Below are 19,436 nucleotides of genomic sequence, written 5' to 3'. Positions count from 1 at the left end.
CTTGAGTAGCTTAGGATAACAAGTATGAGCCACTGATACCACTGTTGGATATATTCTTAAGAGTGAAATGTTTACTAAGCATTGGTGATGTCTCTGCCATTTGATGAACTGTAAGTGGGAATTAGAATCCTCACATGGATAGGTTTTAGGGACATTTGAAAGCAGCATGAAAAATAGGGTATAGTAAACATTAATATCAAGCAGGAAGAAACTGATGGTGCATGAGGGAGAAGGAGATAGAATTTTGGGGAAGCAGTGAGCTGCTTTAAATGCAAGCACAAGCAAAAAGATATTTTTCCTGACTGCTTTTTCCTTTTCAGTAAAATGTAGTGATGAAAGTCATGTAAAAGATAACCATTGCTGTCACAATTTTTTTCTTTCAGAAAGCCTTTTAATACTTTATGCATTATCATTAGTGAGCATAGTTAATTTTTGGTACAGATATCAGCAAACATCTTGTAGTAGATGGTATCTAATATCAATTTTGGGTAAAAATAGTTATAAGGGGATCTTTTCCTCAAAGGTTGGTACAAGCCAGGTATGGTGGCTCACACCTGTAATCCTCACTACTCAGGAGGCTGAACTCTGAGGATGAAAGTTCAAAGCCAGCCGGGCACTAAAGTTTGTGAGACTCTTATTTCCACTTAACCACTAGAAAACCAGAAGTGGACCTCTGGCTGAAGGGGTAGGGCTAGGGCCATATCGTTGAGCTGAAGAGCTCAGGGACAGTACCCAGGCCCAGAGTTCAAGCCCCACAACCCACCAAAAAAGAAGGGGTGGTGGTGGTACAAATTTAGCCTATATTCCTGCATCATTTAACAAATAGGTCACTTAGTTAACAAATGTTTATTAACTGTTTGTAGTTTTTGAGTATCCTAGGCTATGTCATTCCTTTGTAACCACACCGTCCTTCTCACTGTTTGGTTGAGATTAGGCATTGAGGATAGGCGAACTGTTCTAGAATCTACTCCTTTGGATTAGGGAAGACTTTCCAGAGTAAGGAAAATTTCAACTGAGACAGTAACCAACCAGTTAGTTAATTTAGGGAGATTTCTAAGGCCACTGAGATGCTATGAGGCTGGGCTTTAGGCCAAGAGACTTTTAAGTATATTCAGCAATGTAAGAAAGACTGCCTCTGAAAATGATAGACTATATAAAATTGAGAAAGACCCTCTCTCAGAGAACAATTAGAAAAGTTGGGAAAAAAAATAAAAATACTATCTAAGTTAGTAAAGCACTTCGTAAGTCTAAGCTCAGAAAAGAAGGAAATCCAAAGAAATAACATTTGGGGCTTAATTTGCCTATAAAATTTGCTTATGCAAAGGAAGTAGCTGAAGTAAGATTTGAGTAGAGCTTGAGATTATATCACATGGGTAAGAATATAAATGGAACCCTTGTAAAGCAAAATGCTGGGTACTTTAAGAATCTTGAAAAACTGATCTCAGGAAGAGTGTCAAGATCAAGGAACTCTGGCCTGGCCTACAGCCCAGCCTCATAACTTCTCAGTGGCCTTAGAAATTCGGAAGACTCAATGTTAGGTTAAGATGGTCTTAGTTTATTTGTGCCCCCTTTTTCTTCTAGATGTAAATAAAAATTCTTTCTAGAAGAGTATTATTATTATAGGACTTGGTTATTTAAGCAATTTTTCAAATACAGTGTTCAGAAAATTAAAAAAGCAATCAATTACAAGAGGATATAAGACAACATGGACTCAGTAGGTAATGAAAAGATTTCCAGATAATATTCCCTATATTAGAAATTAATTTTTGAAACAACTCACTAAGTTCAAGGAGAAAAGAAGCTGCAAAGTTTGAAAAGTTGGAGCTGGGTGATGTGGATCAAATCGTAGAATACCTGCTGAGCCAGTACAAAGCCTCAAGTTCAAACACCAGTGTAAGTGGGGGGAAAATCAAAGAACTAGAAACATTTTAAAAATGAAACCATAGATTTGAAAAAAAAAACAAATACACATTCTAAAACTGAATACATGGAGTTCAGCAGATTTTTGTACATTAATGTAGAAAAGACTAGAAGACTAGATTTCAGATCTGAAGAAAATATCCCACAAGATAAATAGAGACTTACAAAGATGAGGCAAAGACAAAAGACAAGAGATACAGTGAATATAAGGAAAGCCTGATACATGTTTATAAACAAGAGTCCAAAAGAAAAGGCAAGTGAAATATTACAAACAGTAGTTGAAGACTACTGATATAAGACTGATATAAGCTTATCTACAATTCAGTAAGTACGTAATAACCTGCGATGTTTCTAAGTTCCAAGCAGGTAAAGATACAAAATGAAACGAAAGCATGTTCACAGAAATGTTTATAATATTATCAAAGCTAAAATGTAGAAGCAATATAGATATCTGCCATCTGAAGAGTGGATAGATAATGTGATATAGCTTAACAATGAAATGTCATTCAGCTATTAAAAAAAAAAAAAGAAGTACTAGAACAACATGAGTAAAATCTTGAAAACACCATGGTGAGAGAAACTACATAAAAAGCCACATATTAAACCTAGTACTCATGCTTCAAGCCTGTTGTAACCCCAACTACTCAGAAGGCCAAGACTTGGAAGATTGTGGTTTGAAGTCAACCTGAGCAGTAGAGTATGCAAGGTACCATCTCTAACCAGCAAAATGCCAAACTAGAGGCGTAGCTTAAGTGGGAAGCCTCTCACTGTGAACAAAGAAGTTGAGTAAAAGCATAAGGCAATAAGCTGAAGCCTCAGCACTGGCACACATGCACACACACAAAGGCCATATATTGTATTATTCTATTTGTGGAAAATATTCAAAACAGTCAATCTTATAGACATAGACTAGTTGGAAGGAGAATAGTCGTATTTCTTTGGGGAGAAATGGAAGTGTTGTAAAATTAGATTATGGTGATGGGGAGACAACACTGAATAAATTAAAGATCTAAAGTTAGACACTTCTCTGTCAGTTCAAAGAGAAAAGAAATCCTATAGGACCCAAACAGAAGATCTTCAAAACAATTATTGGGGCTAGTAGAGGTCACTAGAATTACCATCTAAAGCCAGGTAAGAGATGAATGGGTAAATTCTCAGCAGTCACAATAAAATAAAAAGAGGAAATCTGAAAACTGAGGCAGGATGATCACAAGATGCAAGGCAAGACCTTGTTTAAGGAAATAGAAAATTCTTGAACCATGACATCATCATTGTACTGAAAGACAACTGCCAAAGCTGAATTCTTTTTTTTTTTTTAATATTTCCCAAAAAAAACTTCATGAAGGAAGCCATTAAAGGGTATTTCAACAAACTAAAAATGATTCCTGGCAACAGCAGTGAAGATTAACAAAAGTAGGAAATGTGTGCACACCAGTAGTTCCACTGTGATGCTATACCCAGCAGTTATGAACGTGTGGCTTCTCCAGAAGATGTGTATTAGTATTTTCTAACAGCATTCCTGATAAAACTCAGAACATTTTAAAGATATGTCAACAGTTTATTGGATAAATGGGTACACTAGTCCTCTCTTATCTAAAGTTTTGCTTTTCCAAGTTTTCCATTGTTTGAGAATAACAAAAGTGAATACAATACTATGATATTTTGAGAAATCAATCACATAGATTTTCCTGTAGTATATTGTTAATGAACTGGTCATTTCATTGTTGCTAGTGTATTTTTGCTGAGGGAAGGCAGGGTAAAACAGTTTTAAGGCTTGAACTCAGGACATGGGCACTGTCCCTGAGCTCTTCAGCTCAAGGCTACCACCCTGCAGGGTGTTATCCTTGAGCTTTTCAGCTCAAGGCTACTACTCTACCCTTGAGTCAAGCCCCACTTCCTGTTTTTCTAAAGATTAATTGGAGATAAGAATCTCAAGTCCTTTTGTGCCCTGGCTGGCTTTGAACCTTGATTCTCAGATCTCAGCCTCCTGAGTAGCTAGGATTACAAGGTGTTAGCCACCATGCCCTGCACTAGTTTCTTAATGTCCCTTATTTTATAAAAATCAGTCACATGTCTATAGCCATGAGAATGAAGTTATTATCAGCTTGCAAGTATGTATATACACCCACAGTTTGAGGGGAAATTAGCCAAATGCAAAAGACTATGGCCTCAGTTCCTTTATGTTGAACATATAATAAGGAAACTTGTGCCCATAAAGCCTAGGATAGTAAGTGCCCTTTTCAGTGGAGCTGCCTGGGATTATGATTAGGTTCAAGAGAGGTCTCCCAGGGTGCTGTTTCTTAATCCAAGTATGGGTTTCACAGTTCTTTTTGGATTGAAAAAGTGCCATAATATTCCCTTGTATATGCTTTTCAGTATTACATCATGTATTAAAACATTTTAAAGATGAAAACATTGGTACATATGTATATGTATACACATATATATATATGTATACACACTAAATAACAATAATACTTGTGTTTCAATCTGGCATAATGTCCCACGCATCCATCCATACTCCTAGCTACTCCAGGAAGCTAAATAAAGCAGGGATCATTTGGCCCTAAAAATCATACCAGGACCCCATGTTCTTTAAAAAGAAAAACTTAAAATTTTAGAAAGAAAAAATAAAATCTTTCAAACCCTGAAGAAAATACTGATTTTGCTCCTAAAGACACTTTAACAGGCAATTTTGAAATTGTAAGTAACCTAAATAATTTAAAATGAATTTCAGGTATTTGGAAATATTTTGAATAGTCCAAAATAAAGAGGGAGGATGGGGAATTTTTTTACTGAGTTTTTTTCAATGCAAGTATCTCGTACTATTAGATCGTTTGTCTATTTTGCTTCATCACATATTGCTTATTGTATTGCTAAACGACACTCAATCTGGCAATACCCCTTGAGGATTTTATGACACTTAATGTGTATTGTTCCCTAGAGGAATCATGAAAGAAAGCAAAGATGGAAATTTACACTTGGGATAAAATGAAAAATTAATTGAAGAAGAAAGCCTATAATTTAAGGCATAGTTAATATTGTGAGAATTGTGATCTTCATATTTATTGATTGTGTGCCCTAATCATCACAGTTCTTGCTCTTGTGTGCCACAGTTTGTATGGCTTATGTTTATATTTTTTATCAGATTGGTTTGTATAAGACCACGTAGGCTGGTTTTGTTTTCTGTTTTCCCCTTTTATCTGGTAGTTCTTTCTTTGCTTCTGTCAGAGTTACCATCTTTTGACTCAGAAATTCCATATTAAGATTTTGAAAGAAACACTCCAACAAAAAAATGAATTGTATGTCTGTTATAGCAATTCTGCTGCATTGATTACAAGCACTCTGTCTCCATGCTTGGATAAACTCCATCAAAAGCACATTATCCTCCTACTTCTGAGGCCAGCTGCCTAATTGTATCTGCTGTAACCACACGCTGTTGGAACATGATACCAATGAAGAACAGAAATGATAAATTACTCCCTGCAGGTGATAGTGATAATGATAATTTTTAATTTCCTTCTCCCTCATAAGGTCTAGGCTGATCTTATTTCTTGGCTGTCATCCTTTTACATACACACATGATGTGTGTCCTCTTCAAGGAAAGAAAAATTTTTATTCAAAATCATCCTTCAAATGAGTATGTAGAAAACAAATTACTTCTCTTTTTATACCTACGGTGTATAAGCAAGCAAAAATGTGACTTAAAAATGTTATGACTCAATTTACAAATGTTGAGTGATTTTTGCACAATCCACTACCATGGGCTAAACATCTCATTCTGAAATTATTCTAATGCATAGGAATTTTTTGGATGTGCAATAAAGCTACATGACTCTTATTATTTATGTTCTTCTAAACTGTTGTGGAAGCCTTACAGCAAATTTCAAGAGTGATCAAACTGTGGCAGAAAATTCTCAATATACATTTATCTTCCCTTTTATTCTGTTGGGTTTTTTTTCTGTCACATCATTGTTTTTACTATTTATTACCACCCATTCTCCTTTTTCTTGGTCTTAAGATCTTATGACTAGAATTTGCCTGGTTATGGTGTAATTGCAGAGATTTTATTTAGTTGTAACCCTGCCTTTGCTAATTAACTCAGCTCCTAGATACTTAACACCTCCTGCCTCCAGACAGCTACCAGTGCTCCTGGCAAGAGTTATATGTGAGAGGAGAGAAATTTATTTTCTGTTCAGACTTTTAACCTATCTGATCTTTCCCGAGCACATATCAAGTGGTAGCATGAGCTATTGCTATAACTTACTGGTCTTCATTTTCAATTTCCTCTATTGTTGTTTATTCTTATATTTAATGACTTATTTGGGGAAAATATAACTTCATTGCAATCAGCACCTAAAATATCAAAGAGAACTTGTGAAAATGATGATAGCAAGATCATGAAACTACAGTTGGAAAAAAAAGTGCTGATATGTTCTCTATATAAAAATTGTCTCATTATTAAAACAGCTGCTTTACCTTCCCTAAAAAGAAAACAAACAAACAACAAAAAAAAAAAAAAACAGCATCCGGGAGTTTGGCCCAATGGTAGAGTGCTTGCCTAGCATGCATGAAGACTTAGGTTCAGTTCCTCGGTACCACGTACATAGAAGAAAGCTGGAAGTGGTGTTGTGGCTCAAGTAGTAGAGCTCTAGCCTTGAGAAAAGTCCGAGAATAGTGTTCAGGCCTTGAGTTCAGGTCCCACAACTACCCAAAAAAACCCCATCATTACCAACAACAAAATAATGTGCTTCTACTTCCTGAAATTCATTTCAATACGTAATGTTTTCAGTGTTCAGAGGAGTTACACCTCTTTGATTTTTTAAATCATAATTCATAAAATTGGGGGACTGAAGACAGTTCTAAATTATTGGTTTGTTCGTTTTGTCAGTCATGGGGCTTGAATTCTGAGCCTGAGTGCTGTCCCTGAGCTCTTCAGCTCACGGCTAGTCCTTTAACACTTCACACAGCTCACTTCCAGTTTTCTGGTGGTTAATTGGAGATAAGAGTCTCATGGACTTTCGTGCCCAGACTGGCTTTGCATCTTGATCCTTAGATCTCAGCCTCCTGAGTAGCTAGGATTACAGGCATCAGCCACCACACCCAGCTGGATTAGTTCTGATGGCCAAATGATATTAGAAGAAATTTTTTTCTTCATATAATCTTCTGACACCAAAATGTGTAAGTTTTCTACATGTGTGACGAGTTCTCTAATAGTCTGTGACTCCAGCCAGGTGTCCTGTAATTCAATTCTGACATTACCTGATTTAACACAGGTCTTGGCCTGATGAGGCTGCCCCACACTTCAGATACCAGCCATAAGAACTGGGCCCCAAATTACCCACACTTCTGTCCACTTGGTTAGACAGAACAACCAGGGATTCAGATAACTTAGAAACATTTCACCAGTTTCATAGACAAAGTTCCATATACAAAATTACAAAGAATATAAATGGATAACCAGATGAAAGTGTTCATGGAGCCAGGTCTGGGAACAACCTGAGCACACAGCTGTACTAGTGCTGTCCTGGCATATGGATGCGTCCACTAAGCTAGACACTCTGAACTGCTCCTGGTCAGGGTTTCTAATGCTGTTCCATTGTGTTGTATAACTGATTAAATCATTGACCATTAGTAATTAGCACAGTCCATGGCAACCCCTTTTCCCTTCTTAGAGAAAAATTACATCTGGTTATTTTTCACACATACCTGTGTTTTTCTAAATATGGCATGCTTTTTTTTCACATGTTATTAATAGTTTGATTTTCTTTTATGAACTTCCTGAATTTATTTTTTGTTCATTTCTTTGGTTGTATTATCATTCATTTGTAGTAGCTTAATACACAAAGCTTAATTAGTCTAACTATAAGGCTGACTGTATTTGAGAGACTGAAGACCAAAACATTCATTCAGCTAAAATTTTTCAGAAATTGTGTTGGCTGAGGAACATAAAAACAGGTGTTAAGCCTGGGTCCTACTATTAAATAATAGATGCTGATAGGACAGACTACATATCATGATAGGAACTGTAATGGAATTATGTATAATCAATACATATCCAGCAAGTATTTATTTGTACAAGGTATGCTGCCATTGCTCTGGGTACTAAGAATATAGTGGTGAACTAGACAGTTATAAAGAAACAGGGCCAGGAGTTAGGCCTAGTGGTAGAGTGCTTGCCTAGCATTCACGAACACCAGAGTTCGATTCCTCGATACCACATACATAGAAAAAAGCCAGAAGTGGTGCTGAGGCTCAAGTGAGACAGCTCTAGCCTTGAGAAAAGTCCAAGGACAGTGCTCAAGCCCAGGACTGGCAAATAAAAATAAAAATAAACGAGTTAATAAAATGTTTGAATTTGTCTGTAGTTGGTAGATTTTATTGGAAACCTACTGAAAAGGTTTTGTTTTAGAAACATATTCTGGAGGCCAGGAGTTTGGCCTAGTGGTACAGTGCTTGCCTAGCATGTACGAAGACCTGGGTTCGATTATTTGGTATCACATTCATAGAAAAAGCTGGAAGTGGTGCTGTAGCTTAAGTGGTAGAGCTCTGGCCTTGAGAAAGGACAGTGCCCAGTGCTTTTTGCCAGGTCTGGCAAAAAGAAAAAGAAAAAAGAAACATTTTGAATGACTACATGTTTTTCTTCAATCATTTGTAGCTGAGTACATGAGTTTATAATCTATTAGAATTACAGTTTTTCAAAATACAGGTGTTTTATATATGTGGGGAAGAGAGGGATTTTGTGTAAGTTTTATTCATTTTGATAATATTTTGAAGCTTAATTGACAATTTTATGTGCTTGGGGGGTTTAATAAAAGGTTTTAAGGTATTTTTTCAGTTCTCTCTTGGTATCTAAAATGTAATAGACTTGAAAGTTAAATATTGAATTTGCTTTGGACACAATCCGTATTTAGCCCTTCAAGATCAATAAAACTTAACATTCTTAGCAAGAACAGCAGAGTACACAAATTAGCTTAATAATGATTTTTCAATAATCAATCTCTTATTTTTAAAACTTTATAATCTTAATTAAATGCCAGTTTTAAGAACAGATTATATCAACCTTGTCCCTTTAGTGAATGGAAAAGAAGTAGTATGGCTTTAATTTTAAACAAAAGTAAAACTACATATTCATTTTTATTATGAGCTTTTTAAGCTATCAATGTAATATTAGCATTAACTTTGGAGTTTTCCTTTAGGTATTTGCTTAAATGTAAGTTTTACTTGAATTGAATACTTATTTGTGTATATGGGTCATGGGGCTTGAACTCGGACTGGGCGCAGTCCCTGAGCTCTTCCCTTTTTTTTTTTTTTTTTTTTTGCCTGTCCTGGGCTTGAGCTCAGGGCCTGAGCACTGTCCTTGGGTTTTCTCAAGGCTAGAGCTCTACCACTTGAGCCTCAGCACCACTTCTGGCTTTTTTCTATGTATGTGGTACCGAGGAATTGAACCCGGGTCTTCATGCATGCTAGGCAAACACTTTAACCACTAGGCCAAACTCCCGGCCCCTCTTCCCATTTTTTTAGAGGTTAATTGGACATAGGAGTCCAGGTCCATTTGTGCCCAGGCTAGCTGTGACCTTGATCCTCGGATCTCAGCCTCCTGAATAGCTAGGATTACAGGCAAGAGCCACAGCACCTAGCTTTGAATACTTTTTTGTTTGTTTGTTTGTTTGTTGTTGTTGTTGTTGTTGTTGTTGTTTTTTGCCAGTCCTGGGCTTGAGCTCAGGGCCTGAGCACTGTCTCTGGACTTTCTCAAGGCTAGAGCTCTATTTGTTTTGCCAGTCCTGGGCTTGAACTCAGGGCCTGGGCACTGTCACTGAACTTCTTTTGTTCAAGGCTAGCATTCTACCACTTGAGCCACAGCACCACTTCTGAGAAACCCAACCCCAGTGCATCATGCATGCTAGGCAAGTACTGTACCACTAAGCCACATTCCTAGCCCCTCAAAATTATTTTTGCTAATCTTATCACATAAATATTCTGGTACTTTGCTTTATAATTGAGTACACTAAGATTAGTGACACAGTACAAGGGGCTACAAAAATTAATAAAATTGGTAATACTAGGTCAAAAGAAAAGTAAATGAGCTGGCTTTGTATAAAAGAATGTATTCCCATTATGCATTACTATCTTTATAACCCATCTAAATGCGTTATAGCCATCTAGTGTGTTATGCTATGAATCAAGTGTGTATACTTGTTCATGATTGTGCAGTCTGGACTGAACTTATCTGACTAGTGTTTGCATTGGTCCATCCTGCAGCTTCAGTTGTCTCACAACAGTCAGAGGCTCCCAGATGGCTTAACTTTGCTGTCAGCATCTTGGTCTTCAGGTTTGGGTCAATTAAGGAATGGTTCTCTCTTTGCCTGGTCTATCATTTCTAGTTTATCATTTATCTTGAATAAAATATATTGGTATTTGATTAAATTTTTTACCCTCCTTGTTGCATTGTTTCTGTGGTGAAAAGCCAAGTTATATTCTTTGTAGTTTAAGAGGTGTTTTGGTTGCTGGGTGCCAGTGGCCTATTCCTATAATCCTTATTGCTCAAGGGCTGAGATCTGGGGAACCCTGATTTGAAGCTAGCCTGGGTAGACAGATCTGTGAGAGTCTTATCAATAAAAAGGTGTCTGGTCTTTGAAATAAATGCGTCGCATCTTTAAAGGCCAAATAGTTAACTATTACATCACATAAATTGTTTAATAATCATTTGTGTTCTTTTAAATTAACAGGCAGTTGTTGGCTACTTTGACATATATTTTGAGAAGAATTGCCATAGCAGGGTAAGTATCCTGACTTATTCATACAAATTAATTATGTGGAGTACATTGCATTTTACTTTTGTGCCCCAAGGTGTTTGATCATAGCATTTTGCTGTTGTAAGCACTTGGAGCTTGTATGATTTAGTAGATTTAATGTACCATGATATTAGAAATCTGTACTTCATCAGAAATACTTCTGAACTTTACCAAAACAGGTCATGTTCTCCACGGGCCCCCAGAGTACCAAAACGCACTGGAAACAAACAGCATTTCTCCTGGAAAAGCCATTTTCAGTAAAAGCAGGTAAGAAGATAAGAAGGAGAAAATACCTGATTTGTTCTAAAGTAAACAGTACCTTTCATGTTACAGCCGTTATGTATGTACCTGCTATATACATTAGGGACAGTATAACAGATATTAGGGTAAGCTGTTTCTGGAGAATCCTATCTGTGTAAATTTCAGGTGGCATTTAATTAAAAGACATGTTTTTAAGAGAAATTTTAATTTTCAATGTATTTCTCCTCTAAAATAGAGAATGTAATGCATCTTACAGCTGATAGCTAGTAAGATTTAGATGTAATGCATCTTACAGCTGATAGCTAGTAAGATGCAGATGTAACTGAAAGAAAGTATTTTTCATTCCCAAAGTGACTAAAGAGAAATACCACCAATAGAACTAACATACAAATTAAAGAGACTGTCACTCAATCTTACTGTATTATTTATAATAGATTTCTTTCCTATCTTCCTCAGAACTCAAGAACTGGTCAGATTTTACCTTCCTTTTATCTCACAGGTTATTATTATTCATTTATCAGCACCTATACTTCTCATATAGTGAGAAATTTTTAGAGACTTTCCGATCTCTTTGAGATGCAGTGTCCTGGAAGGCAGGAATACTTGACTTCAGGTTTCAGTGAAGGAGAGGCCACATTGCTAGAAACTCATGGAAAGAGTAATAGCTGAAACTGAGACACTTTCTTATAAACAATTTGGTGAATGGAAAAACAGGTAAACATTTAATAATGCCAACTGTTGCTGGGTGTAGTGGCTCATGCCTGCAATCCTAGCTACTCAGGAGACTGAGATCTGAGGATCACAGTTTCAAAGCCATTGTGGCACTAAAAAAGTCCAATCCGTGAGACTCTTATCTCCAGTTAATCACAAGAAAGCCAGAAGTAGTGTTGTAGCTCCAAGGGTAGGGTGGCAGCCTTGAGCTAAAGAACTCAGGAACAGTGTCCAGGCCGTGGGGTAGAGTAGTAGCCTTGAGCTAAAGAGCTGAGGGGCAATGCCTAGGTAGAGCTCTAGCCTTGAGAAATCCCAAGGACAGTGCTCAGGCCCTGAGTTCAAGATCCAGGACTGGCCAAGAAAATAAATAAATAAATAAATAAATAATAAGGTTTATGTGAAAGCATGCATCCATGAAAGAAGCTGGAACACAAAAGGTATAAAAAGAGGACACAGGGACAGGTAATGCAGTGGATAAAATAAAAGCTAAGTTTCCTTCCTTCCTTCCTTCCTTCCTTCCTTCCCTCCTTCCCTCCTTCCCTCCTTCCCTCCTTCCCTCCCTCCCTTTCCTCCCTTTCCTCCCTTTCCTCCCTTCCCTCCCTTCCCTCCCTTTCCTCCCTTTCCTCCCTTCCCTCCCTTTCCTCCCTTCCCTCCCTTCCCTCCCTTCCCTCCTTTCTGTCCTTCCTTCCTTCCTTTCTCTCCTTCCTTCCTTCTTTCTCTCCTTCCTTCCTTCCTTTCTCTCCTTCCTTCCTTCCTCTTTTCTTTTTTTTTGTCAGTCATGGGGCTTGATTTCTAGACCTAACAATCCCAAATAAGTCCCTATGTTTTATCTGTACTGACTAGTCACTTCAAGCCTAGAACCTCACATGTGTTAGGCAAGTGCTTACCCAGACTGAGCCATAATCCCAGCCTTTATTTGACTGAGAAATTCTACAGAGACAACTGTTTTGACCTCTTCTGCATAAGTTACAACTTTCTCTTTCCAACCCAGCTCCTTCCTTAGTTGACCCACAAAGTCATTCTTTCTTCCCTGAAGTAATTTTATACATACATCTGTTTTATAGTGCGCTATAACAAGGAAAAATGAGTTATTTGCCTCTCTCCCGATCTGATACATTATTTGACATACTGTAAATATTATTCTGAATAAACAAATATGTTAATATATGTTGTCATGCATTGAAATTAATTCCTGTCAGCACTTTGGATGATACCATACTAAACTGGCTGCTGTCTATAATTCTGTTTTTGCCAACTCTGATGTTCTCAGAAAGTTATTGAACTTGAATAGATTGTTATTCAAATTTATCTTGGTGAGTCTAAAACTAATCCTCCATATTTGTAAGTATGATTAGAGTTTTTCTCGATGCAGTGTACAGTTTTCAGGTCAATTTAAATCTAAGTCTCATTGGGAAACTTTGCAATATGTGAAGTATGTTCAGGTTCCAAAATGTAATATAAAAAAATGTTTTTGCCAGTCCTGGGGCTTGAACTTAGGGCCCCTGAGCACTATCTTTGGGCTTTCTCAAGGCTAGGGCTCTACCAATTAAGCCACAGCACCACTTCTGGCTTTTTCTGTGTATGTGGTACCAAGGAATTGAACCCAGGTCTTTGTGCATGGTAGGCAAGCACTCAACCAATAGGCCAAACTTCTAGCGTCTGTAGTAAGATTTTTTTGAATAAGTAAAATAATTGTAAGTAAAATAGTTATTCTGCCTAAATTGGTGGTTGTACTATATGATTTGTAAATATGTTCATATATTATGTATTTATACTAATATTTTTACTAATAGTAAACCTTGTTTTGGTAGTAGTAACTTCATCCTTGTAAATAGTGCTTAGGAGAGGAAAGGAAAATGATGCAAATATAGAATTTTTTCATACTAGGAATTTACCTAAAATAAGAACTCAGGCAGGTACACTCATGTCTCATGTCTGTAATGTAGCTATATTCAGGAAACAAGGATCAGGGGCATCATAGTTCCAGATCAAACGGTTCACAAGGCCCCAGCTGGAGCAATAACTGGGCATGATGGTGCCTGCCTGTCATCCTATCTGCATAGGAGACTAATAACAGAAGGATCATGATCGCGGGCCAGCCCAAGTTGAATACTTGAGAGGTTGCCATCTGAACATAAAAGGCTGGCTGGGTATGGTAGCATGTGCTTTTCATCCCAGCTGTGTTGGGAACAATAAAAAGAAAGCCTGTGGTCTACCTAAGCAGGCTCCAGCAAAAAAGCGAGAACACATCGCAAATATAACCAGAGCTAAAAGGACTTGGAAATGAGGCTTGAGTGGTAGCAAGCATGAAACCCTGAATTTAAACCCCAGTTCTGACAGAAAGAAAGAGAGAAAGAAAGAGAGAGAGAGAGAGAGAGAGAGAGAGAGAGAGAGAGAGAGAGAGAGAGAGAGAGAGAGAGAGAGAGAGAGGAGGGAGGGAGGGAGGGGGGGGAGGGAGAGAGGGAGGAAAGGGAGGGAGGGAGGGAGGGAGGGAGGGAGGGAAAGGAAAAAGGAAGGAAGGAGGAAGACATTTGGCTAAGAGCAAAATAGAACTGTAAAATAATGAACCTAATTAGTTTGGAGTTTTTAGGGTTTTGGGTGTTTTTGTTTTTGAAGTCTGGATACATTTCATATAGTTGGGCTTAGAGATATTAAGACTAGGCTAGTTATTTATTTTTCTTTCTCTGAATCTGGACTTTTTTTCCTTTCTTTTTCTAAAATTTAAGCTTTAATAGTGACAATAATTTGTTGTGTTTTTTCTTTTCCATTTCTCGGGAAATGAAATATTCTAGAAGAAAATTAATTTTAAAAAAGCTCACTAACGGAATTGAAATGAAACCAGTTTTCTTCCTGCTCCAGCTGCAGCACTTCTGTGTGGTACTGAGAGCTAAGAGCTGTCTGCAGACATAAACACAAGACAGTACAACCTGGCTCCACCATGTCCTTTCCAGCTCCCACCACACCACACATACATTACATCAGTCATCTTGTATCTAGTTGACACTGATTAATTACCCTGATCTGTTCTGCTGTTACAGCCACTGCCTTGGCACTGTAGATAGGCCTGGACAATAGAAGGGAGTTTAGCACTGTGAATTATGTATTTATTACTGTGACCCTTCATGCCATTTAATTAACTTAAATATCTGTGCACCCTAGTTTTTCAGATTATTATTATGGAAAACAGTATCACATTTGTCTTTTATTTAAGATGTAAAAATAACCATCATCAGCTTTATACCTAAGGCAATGCATGTTAATTTTTCAGATGTTTTCTAAAATGTTGATACTTAAAATCATTCCTGTGAAAATTTAACAGAAATTTTTATTGCTTATTCATTTTGATTGGACTGCCTTGCTGAGTAGAAAAAAATGTACAGAAATCTTATAGGTATCATTTGAAACTGAAATGAATTAGATCTCCTGCTTCCAAGGATTTTTATATCAACAAATAAGCTTACTCATTTTTAATTTAGCTTTCTCTATTTAGATCAGTAATCTATTTCATGTTAATTTTAAAAGGTAATGGGTTATCTTTCCCAAATGTGTATTCATTTGTTTCATCAAATCTCTTTTAAAAATATATTTTATTGTTATTGTAGAGGCTAAGTACAAAGGGGTACAGTTATGTAACTCAGGTGATGAGTACATTAATTTTTGAACCATGTCACCCCTTCCTTTGCTCTCTCCCATTTTTTCCCCTCTCTTCCACACCCACAAGTTATATAGTTCATTTTCCACTGTGTCTAGTGAATACCGCTGCTGTATTTGTTTACCCTTTGTCTCACCTTTTTTGTGTCTTTCTTCCTCCCAAAGACAAACAAACATGACAAAAGGAAAAGACAATAAAAACAGCAGCAACCACAAAAATGTCTCATTTCCATTTCTAGAAGTTCATTTCTAAAATATTGTTTTGTATGAGTATATGCACATAGCTATTGAGCTTTTATGACCTCCTATGGATATTATTAATTCCTTGAAATTATTCTTTACCTATTTAGTTACCTTAGTTTAGCTGCTTTGTCAAAAATGAATAGACCACGTGTAAAAATGTCTTTTTTTTTTCCAGTCCTAGGGGCACTTGGGGCACTGTAAAAATGTCTAAGCACTCATTTTGTTTCATTAATCTGTACATCTGTCCTTTATCCACTAAGACACCATGTTTATAAGTTCTCGTATTTGTTTTTTTTTTTAATTTTTTACATATGTATTTATCAGCTTGTGATTTTCCGCCCTGTAATTCTTGGTGGATAGGTTTTCTTTTATCACTGTAAAATGTTTTTCCTGCTTAGAGTTGGTTGTTCATTTTTAGATCTCTGGGTTTATTAGTCTTATAGCATATTTTCTGAATTCTTATTTCCTGCTTTAGCCTATTTTAACTCTCTTCTCAGCTTTCTAATTCAATAATTGGGTTGTATGATGCAATCCCCTAGTTACCAAGTCTGCATCCCTGATAATTGATTGATAAGAATTAGAATTCTTCCTATGCTCCAGTTTGGGTGATTTCTCTTTTAATCATTCAGATTCACTGCTTTTTCTTTTTTTACAGTGTTTCCATTATTTTGTTGTTAGAGTATGCCCTGTAAATTCTTACACATGTTTTAACTCTCTCTCTCTCTCTCTCTCTCTCTCTCTCTCTCTCTCTCTCTCTCTCTCTGTCATAGGTGAAGCCTTAAAGGGAAAGATCACAGTTCACAAGAACAAGAAGGATCCTCGTTCTCTCATTGTGACTCTCACTTTGAATAACTCCACTCAGACTTATAGTCTTCAATGACAAAGCCATGATTGCACAACTAGCTTGCAACTTTTAATGTGGGGATAGGGCCAGTAGTAGGCTGGAGGTGGCAGGTTTTACATGAGGCCTTGGGAGAAATCTGCCATCATTCAGCTGAGGACAAAGACCAAGTGATTTAGTGCTTCACTGTAATCTCATTCTTAGAGGTCTGCCCAGCCGGATTTAAGCAAGTAGTAGCCCCTCTCTAGAGTTTAGCCATATTGAAAATTGTCTAAATTGGCTTATTTGGAACAGTGCTCTTTGTTTTTCTATAAATTTCTAACTAGAAATTTTAATAATTGATTAGTTTTTAGATAATGTTTTATTAAATTCATAGCACAATCAAGTACCCATTTTATTGACAATTTCCTTTCTAATAATAACTTTTAACTGTATTTTTGCTAGATTATCAGCATATAGTAGATAGCAAGTGGAAGGAATTGGAAGCAACCTTCTACAAATTGCATTTGAAAAGAAAGTTTAAAGTTGGTTTGGCTGTCTAACATACCTTCAATTCTTGTTTTGTAGTGTCTTCCCCTTTTTTGAATATTCTTTAGCTATAGACTTCTAGTATTGCCCAAGAAATCTAGTTTCAATATATTTACTTTTAGGTTTCATAGAAGTTTTTAAAGAATGGGATGTGTATTTATTTACTAATATATTACCTTTTCAAAGTAGATTTATGTGCAGAGGTCAAACATGTAACTGCTAATATGTCACTATGAAATTGTGTCATTTGCAGTTACTGATTTCAGTTTGAAACTGAATGGAAAATGCTTAATTAAATGTGTAGAAAAATTACCATTGTAGAACAATATTACCATTATATTTCAACTTTTGTAAAATCTTAAGCATTTAGGACAAGCATTTTAAAAAGGAATTCATTTTAGAAAATAAGAGATTTTAGTGGGAAGGGTGGTCATGTATGTCTTGTAAGTTCAACTACATCTGGTTGTGGTGAAAATAAGGCAGCTTAGCATGTTATTAAGCCACATAGCTCTGTGGTCAGTGTCATGTTCCACCAGGCTCTAGATCTTACTTGAAGTGTTATCTCCATTGCTTCCTTAGTCTCTACCTCCTTTTCCTGCCATGGATTACTCATTTATGGTGTTTAGATCAGGACCTGGCACACTGAAAATACTCGGTCATCCTGAGTAATAGTTTTTTAAAAACATTCAAGGACCTCTTCAGAAGAATGCATGACCCGCATGTCTGATCAGAGTGAGAATTATCAACCTCCTTGGATAGTATTAAGTATCTTAGTACATAAATGGGCAAAAGATTTTAATAGAAAATATCAAAATAGCAAAAATCCACATCAAAAAGAAAATGTCTTAAACTACACTTTCAGCAGTGGAAAAAATAACCGTTTTAAATGGTGGTATTGGAACTATAATTTTGGTCTTTTGTCATAAGCATCATTTGTTTTCAGTGAATTAAACCAGTTTGTTTTTACCATTGAATTCAAACCATTATTGAAAATATGTGCTGTTGATACCTTTTTTTTTTTTTTTTTTGGCGGTGGGGGAGTGGGTGGTCATGGGGCTTCAACTCTGGGCCGGGGTGCTGTCCCTGAGCTTTTCAGCTCAAGGATACCACCCTACCCCTTGAGCCATGGCCCCACTTCCAGTTTTCTAGTGGTTAATTGAAGATAAGAGTCTCTTCATCTTTAGTGCCCGAGCTGGCTTTGAACCTTGATCCTCAGATCTCAGCCTCCTGAGTAGCTAGGATTACAGGTATGAGCTACCACACCTGGCTTGGTGTTATCTTTTAAAAGTATTTTTTTTGTTCATTTGTTTCCTCCCTCTTTTATTGTAATTAATAGAAGGGTTACAGTTACATTTGCCAGATAGAAGGTGCATTAGTTCACATACATTGATACTCCTCTCTCTTTTTTTTAATTTTTTTGCCAGTCCTGGGCTTGAGCTCAGGGCCTGAGCACTGTCCTTGGACTTTCTCAAGGCTAGAGCTCTACCATTTGAGCTTCAGCACCACTTCTGGCTTTTTTTTTTTTCTGTGTATGTGGTACCAAGGAATCGAACCCGGGTCTTCATGCATGCTAGGCAAGCCCTCTACCACTAGGCCAAACTCCTGGCCACCCCACTTCTCTCTTTTTTGTCCCCATTTCCCTCCCCCAAACCCATCCTCTCATCTTGTTTCCCCTCCCTTCCCTTTCCTATTTCAAATAAACAAATGTATATACAATATACCAGATAACAAGGTAAGATACTGTGACAATATGAGAATAACCAAGGGACAACAAAAGGGATAAGTAACATAGTGCATTTAAGAACAAGTCTAAAACTCCTGGGCATAAGTGAGTTATCTGCCTGAGTCTCCAGGCCCTCATTTAAATTCTGTCTTGGATGATTTTTTTTTTTCAGGCAGAAGAATATATTGGGGGGAGAGCAAACTGCTGGCCCTCTAGATGATTTTTTAAAGTGACCAAAAATGACCAAGTTATTTATTTACTTTTGTACCAGTTCCAGGGTAGGAACTCAGGATCTAGGCACTATCCCTGAGCTTTTTCACTCAAAAGTGACAGTCGGCCACTTGATCCACAATTCCACATGCTGCTTTTTATTGGTAAGTTGGAGATAAGAGTCTAACAAACTTTCTTTCCCTGGTTGCCTTTGAGCCTCAGATTTCAATCTCCTAAGTAGCTAGAATAATGTGTGTGAGTTACCAGCTATTGTCTTGGGCTTTTTTTTTCTTAAGTGAGTAACAGATACTTGCTACTGTTTAAAAAGATATTTCTCAAAAGTTATTCCTCTGTGACATTTTTGTTTTGGTGAGATTTACCCCGATGACCTTGATACTCTTCGTTTGACCTGCTATAGTGAATAGATCTGTTCTATTCAGTCAACCTTCCCAGACTGGGATACTGTATGCAACTAAGCATTTTATGAGAATATGAGCCCCAAATGTTAGCTCCTCAATTGGAATTTCTGTCATTAAACTGCTGTGAAAAACAA

At 37.0% G+C, this 19,436-nt stretch overlaps 1 protein-coding gene across 1 annotated transcript in view; it reads left to right on the top strand.

The window, feature by feature from the left end:
• Positions 1–17,916, top strand: part of Prmt3 (protein arginine methyltransferase 3) — an 80,806-nt gene extending 62,890 nt beyond the window's left edge. Inside the window, exons 14-16 of the mRNA XM_090347998.1 lie at positions 10,650–10,700; positions 10,895–10,982; positions 16,352–17,916. Of these exons, the coding sequence (XP_090204124.1) occupies positions 10,650–10,700; positions 10,895–10,982; positions 16,352–16,461 (249 nt within the window). The 3' untranslated portion in view covers positions 16,462–17,916. The remainder of the gene's footprint in view (positions 1–10,649; positions 10,701–10,894; positions 10,983–16,351) is intronic.
• The last annotated feature ends 1,520 nt before the right edge of the window (positions 17,917–19,436 follow it).

This window comes from Megascapheus bottae, chromosome 16 (genome assembly GCF_031878675.1).
Source record: "Megascapheus bottae isolate mThoBot1 chromosome 16, mThoBot2.hap1, whole genome shotgun sequence".
In the NCBI taxonomy this organism is placed as follows: domain Eukaryota; kingdom Metazoa; phylum Chordata; class Mammalia; order Rodentia; family Geomyidae; genus Megascapheus; species Megascapheus bottae.
This window is presented reverse-complemented; position numbering and strand designations above follow the sequence as displayed.